The sequence below is a fragment of the Aulonocara stuartgranti genome (assembly GCF_965226115.1).
Source record: "Aulonocara stuartgranti genome assembly, chromosome: 6".
Lineage (NCBI taxonomy): Eukaryota > Metazoa > Chordata > Actinopteri > Cichliformes > Cichlidae > Aulonocara > Aulonocara stuartgranti.
Window position 1 is genome coordinate 19,967,366 of NC_138944.1, and position 6,000 is coordinate 19,973,365.

At 41.9% G+C, this 6,000-nt stretch overlaps 1 protein-coding gene across 7 annotated transcripts in view; it reads left to right on the forward strand.

The window, feature by feature from the left end:
* The window catches only part of tbc1d1 (TBC1 (tre-2/USP6, BUB2, cdc16) domain family, member 1), a 51,358-nt gene extending 46,216 nt beyond the window's left edge, over positions 1–5,142 (forward strand). For all 7 annotated transcript variants that reach the window (XM_082536185.1, XM_082536183.1, XM_082536186.1 and 4 more), the window contains 2 exons: positions 3,470–3,646; positions 3,744–5,142. In XM_082536185.1, coding sequence (XP_082392311.1) covers positions 3,470–3,646; positions 3,744–3,947 — 381 coding nt within the window. In that variant the 3' untranslated portion in view covers positions 3,948–5,142. The remainder of the gene's footprint in view (positions 1–3,469; positions 3,647–3,743) is intronic.
* The last annotated feature ends 858 nt before the right edge of the window (positions 5,143–6,000 follow it).

Sequence of the window (6,000 nt, forward strand, 5' to 3'; positions counted from 1 at the left end):
TTCAGTACGACTTTGCTAAGCTACGAACCCGCACCGCTTGATGGATTGTCGGAGCATTACGGCTATCGTAGGAAGGAGCCTCGCGGAGTGATACGTACTGCGCTTCAACATAATATTACCCTATTATGTGTATAACCTCTTTTTAAGTTTTGTGGATACATGGTTATGCTGAGGATATGTTGGCCAATTTCCACTGGAAATGCCTTTAGGTTAAACTGTCAGCAAGGATTTTGCATTTGCACTGTTAAATTTTTATATAACTTTAATGCACATAAAAAAACAGCTGCTTGTTTAAGTGAAAATACATTCATGGTTGTTTTTTTGTTTTTTGTTTTTTTGCACTAATAAAGTTGAGGAGTTGTAAAGTATTTTGTCTAGTGTCAATTATATCGTTAGTTATATTGTTATCACAAATTTTCAAATGTATATCGTGATAAATATTTTTGGTCATATCGCCATGCTCTAGTTGAAAATGCAGAAACGCTGATTCTACAACAGCCGGTGTGACAAAAATACTGATCTTTTGCACAATTTGATGCCTTTATAACACAAACATTCTATTTAAAATGATCTGAACTTCGTATGTGAAAACAGAGGAACGCCTGTTACTTCCTGTGGGACCTAATGCTACAGATTTTTGCAGCTTTCAGTTTTCTTTCTAAGATCTATATTTGACATATGGCAAAAATCAGCTCGTCTTCAATCCAAAGTTTTAACAGATAAAACTTTGGATTGAGGAGGTGGAGAAGATTTATGTAATAAAAAAACGTTTTCATTTATCTCCATAATTCTCCTCGTAACATCTTTGATCCGTTGCTCATACCGAGGCTGCTGGCTTGTGGCTGGCTCTGAGCTCTGGATAGCTTTAGCTTTAGCCAGTTTGCCTTTGTTTGTCTTTGAAATGTCCTCCATGTTCAGCTGTGAGGTTTGTTATAAAAAATTTCCTGGTGGTCCTCCTGCAGTTTATTTTGGCGACTTTGTGCCTTTACTCACGCTCATACCAGACATCGTTCACACGATAACCAGCACCGAGCTCATCAGATTAGCTGTTGTAAAACTGGACGTTCTTTTCTTGTCTGTTGTTGCTCTAAATGAGCTCACGAAACTATTAAAACATTTTTACTAAGTTCACGGAACAGATGTTTCATTTTGAGATCTGGTTTTACAACTCGCAGCAGTTAAAGGAGACAGTTTAATGGCTTCACAATGAGACAAAGGAGAATGATATCCTGCTTGAGTGACAGAGGCTATCAGGGCCAGCCACACCCTGCCTTTACAACAGTGATGAGAGCAGCTGATGGGTGGAGTGTGTGTGTGTGAAGTTATGTAAATTTTACCTCATGCGTCACCATTTGGAAAAATACCACGTCAGTAAGATGGGCCTCTCACGCTGATCGACTCGAGTGGGTAAAATCTCATAGTCTTGGTCAGGTTTCACTTTTTAGTGTAATTTATGGTTGCCATGAGAAAATGTTAACCATTAAGGTGCGCGGTAATGTGGCTGTCAGCTATCACTAGGGATGGGTATCGTTTAGGTTTTATCCGATACCGGTGCCAAACCGGTACTTTTGAAATGGTGCCGGTGCTCAAACGGTGCTCAAACCGGTGCTTAAAGAATGGAGAACACAAAATTGGTCCAAAAACCTCTCATGTTCAGCTGTTTTTTTTGTAAAAAGATAACAATGTTAGCCTTTTCTGCAGCTAGAGGGCATATATGGTATCACTCTTGGCTGGAAGCAGTGCTTAAACAATGGAAAAAACACAAACTTTGTCCAAAAACCTCTCATGTTTAGCTGTTTTCCACTTTTTCTTTGGTCATTTTAGCCTTTTTGGTCAGGGTGAAGGGAGTATGTGCCATCAAACAAGAAGACAGCAGCATGTAGCTATGATGATGTTTGCTAGTTCACCTTACATGCATTAATGTAATAACGTGGTTAGCCTACTCAACGTAAATTACACACGAACAACATTAAGCTACTCATGCAGAGAAGAACGGCTGCTGCTGCTGCCATCATCATCCTCATCATTTCTGCTACACTGACAGGGCTAGGGGCCAGGACTCTATTCTTCGGGTTTTTGGGGGATGTTGCTAACTCCGGGTCCGATAACAGGCAACCCACGCACAGTAGATGCGCTCGGTGTGAGCTCTTGCAGCAAGCTATCAAATACGGCGCATTTCTCGGCTTTTAAAAAAAACGCTACGCGTCGCCAGGTGTTTCATCGGATTTGAGGTGTTACCTCCTTTGACAGTATCACAGTATCAGCTTAAAGCACTTGTTGCAGGCTGCTGAGTTTGCATCTTTTGCTGTGAAGTACAGCCAGACTTTTGACCGCTTCGCCTTGGACATTTTTAATCTGTAGCTCTGCTCTAAAAGAACGTACGTACCTGGGCCCGCCTACTATCCTCGGAAACGTAAAATGATTGGCTAGAATCTAAAGTGTATCACAGCTTAGGAAAAAAAAAGCACCGAAATAAAGCACCGAAATGTGCGCTGCTTTTCGGTCTGGTTACTACCGTTTATGTCAGAACCGATACCGGTACCCATCCCTAGCTATCACAGATGACACAGAGCTAATAACTCATGGTAAGCTATACTTTAGAAGGTACGCGCTTATCTTATAATTTCTATGAGATGGCAAACTGCTTACTTGCCGGTACTTTCCCTCCAGTGCCACTTTTTCATATCGGATTATGTATATGTTACATGTGTTATGACTCACAGTTTCATCTGAGAAAAAAAAAAGAAAAGTGGGAGTGAACATACTGGATGTGTGGAGACTCCAGGTCAGTTCATTGTTTTGTAATGCCGAAATGTGAAAAATTCTTTGGTCTGGACAACAGCAGCCTGCTCAGTGTGTGTAATGTGTTGACATTGTAGAGTAAACATCCCCAGTTTCACACGAGGCTTTGTTCCTAGTTTTGACCACCATTGCTGTGAGTAATGATAACGTAATTTTGCTGAGAAACACAAAGTGCCCTCAGTGAAATAAAGGGAATACACGTGAGCAAAAGACTATTTTTTTAATTTAAATATATAGATATATATGAGAAATCTCAGTTAATGAGCAGCTCTAAACCGAATGTGTTTGAAGTCTTGTTGAATTGTGTGATTGTGCGGCTGCTTTTGTTTACTGCCTCCAAATGTTGTCTTTGGTGAGAACAATTAGGAATAACGACCGAGCTGCAATAATGAGAGCCGAGTTATAAACAGCAGTGCTAAACTTGTGGAGTACTTTGAGTTTCCATTATTACTCAGTTAAATAGTTACAAAGCCAAAGCAAGAGTTTTAGATCAATCAAATCAGTAAAAATAACAATTAAACCCACTTTTAACCTGGTCATATTCCTTTTATATCCTCCTCACATACATTCTTTTATAATGGTATGACACGATGGAAACACGATTCTCCTGTTTGCAAGCAGTTCAAATGTTCACCCAGCTGAGAGTTATTAAATGCCTCTGCTTCAGGTTTGTGAGATGGATGTGTCCAAGCAGCTCCAAGCCTATGAGGTGGAGTACCACGTGTTGCAGGATGAGCTGCTGGACACGCCCCCGACCCTCAACCAGCACCAGCGAGCTGCGCAGCTGGAGAGGACCAATCAGAGCCTGCGACAGCAGAACCTCGACCTGCTCGAGGAGCTCCAGGTACACACACACACGCACGCTTGCACAAAAGAAGAAAAGCTGCCTTTGCCCGTTCTTTGTTCCATTAGGTCACCGCTCCCTCGCTGTTCTCACCCAGGTGTCCCACGCTCGAGTGTGCAACCTGGAGAGTCGAGTGGAGGCTTTGGCCCAGGCAGAGGGGCAGCTGAAGGAGCAGGTTTCTGCACTGGAGGAGGAGAAGAAGCAGCTGCTGAACACCATCACACACCTCCAGGGCCTCCTCTCCAACCTCGGGATAAACGCCAACCCCGACGGACAGGCGCTGCCTTCACTGTCCGTCTGACAGACAGTCACAGCAGCATCAAAGCTGGAGGGCAGAGAGCAGCACGATAGCAGGACTGTGGACTCGCTGCTTCACCTGCTGGCGAGGGTTGATTAATGAGTCTCTGCCTCGATCCTGCCGCCTCTGGAATGTTTTAATAATAATGATGATGATGATGATAAGAGGACAGATGAAATAGTGGCAGAAATGGGATTGAGGTTGAAGGATAGTACTCTCTTCCTGTGCTCTAATAAATAAACATAAATAATCCCCAAAGATGGCGCTGACTGTACCGCCGGGCCTCGGCTGTTAAAATACTTTTGCACCTGTGTGTGTGTGTTTGTGTGTGTGTGTTTGTGTGTGTGTGTGTGTGTGTGTGTGTGTGTGTGTGTGATAAATGGAGTTTGTTTGTGTTTTTGGATGCAGCAAAAAATGTACAGCAAGCTTGTAGAACAAAGACTCCACTCTGCAGTATTCAGAGCACTGTTACAAATATCACATTAATTAAGAAACACAAGTTCCTCCCAAAGAAAATGAGATTGTAAGAAGGAGGTGAGATGAAGGGATGGGTGAAGAAATAAACGGCAGCAAAATGTTTTGGGGGGGGGGGGTTGTAATGCAAAGGTTAAATATAACATCGGCTAAATGATGATGATGGTGCTCATATTCTGAGATCAGGGGTGAACTATTTTTGATTCTTCCTAGGCTTTCCTGGCCCTGCGCAATTTGAACTTGAACTTCATTTAAGTTACAGCAGCTTCCAGGAAAAGCAACACAATAAATCCAGTTCATTTCACATCCTGTTGTTTCACCTTTAAACACATGTCAATTCATCTGCATTGATGGGAAAAATCTGATATCTTAGCCGTGCCGCTCCAGCGAGGGGAAGTCCACACATTTACTGAGGAGCTACTCAAAATTACGGCAAAAGACGCTAACTTTAAAGAGGAAAACTTCTGCTGTTGAGACAATCTGCCACCCGTAAATCATTTACTGTATGCAACACACTGAATTCTTCAGCCCGAGCTGCAGCTTGGTGTGCCTGTACGTGAGTGTTTGAATGTCACTGCGTGTCAATGTTCTCACTGATTGCAACAAACCTGTCGGTTTACACTGTAAAGATATTTTTCTTTTACCCCTGACTCTCTTTGCACATGTTCTGTTTTACTATGATTATTGCTACTCTGTACTTTAAAATACATTTCATATTCTTCCAGCACGTCTGAAGCCAGCTTTCTTTGTGCGTGTGTGTGTGAGTGTGTTGCACTCCAGACCAACATGTGTCGGATGTATAGATTCTTCCACCTCCTGTCTAAACATGTCAGTCATTTTTGAATACCAATATAAGGTTTCCAGTACATAGACGTGCGCTGTACACCGTACTTAAAACACAGACGTATTTGTTAACAGGAACTCCTCCTGAGGTTGGAGAAGCGGCGTGTTCGGGCAAGTTGTGACCCTGTTAGTTTGCATATAGTGTGAGAGTGGGTACATGAAACAGGAAAGCCAAAAAAAACACCAACAGCAAGACCCCAGACAAGACAGAAAACGGAATTTCTGCAAAATATTTTGTAGTGCGTGTACATGCATGCTTAGTTTTTGTTTTGTTTTTTGCCCTCTGTGATTGGGTTGTTCTGTTAGTCAAGCAGAATGCAAGAGGACTATACGATTTCACCGAGAGATCTTTTTCTCCTTCCATTCCTAAACCTGTTCACGGGCCTCTCCAAGCATGTCTTAATCAGCCACCCAGTCGGGTTGGAGCCATTCTTGGATGGGTTTTTTTTTTTTTTTTGCTTGTTTGATTTTGTGTTTTTAATCACAGAAATGTCACTCATGGAGTTTGCTACAGGTTATTTGTGTGCAAGAGTAAAATGTGCTTATTCAATTTAAAGAAAAGAAGCACATAAATGGTGCGTTTCTATATACCACGCTTAAGTTGGGATGTTAATGAATTAAAAATTAGCTACAGTTTGATACGCTATGCAATGATCATATTACAGTTAGGTCTATAAGACACTTTTTTTTATAGTTTGGTGAACTGTGTACACCACCAAAGTGAATACTGAATGAAAAA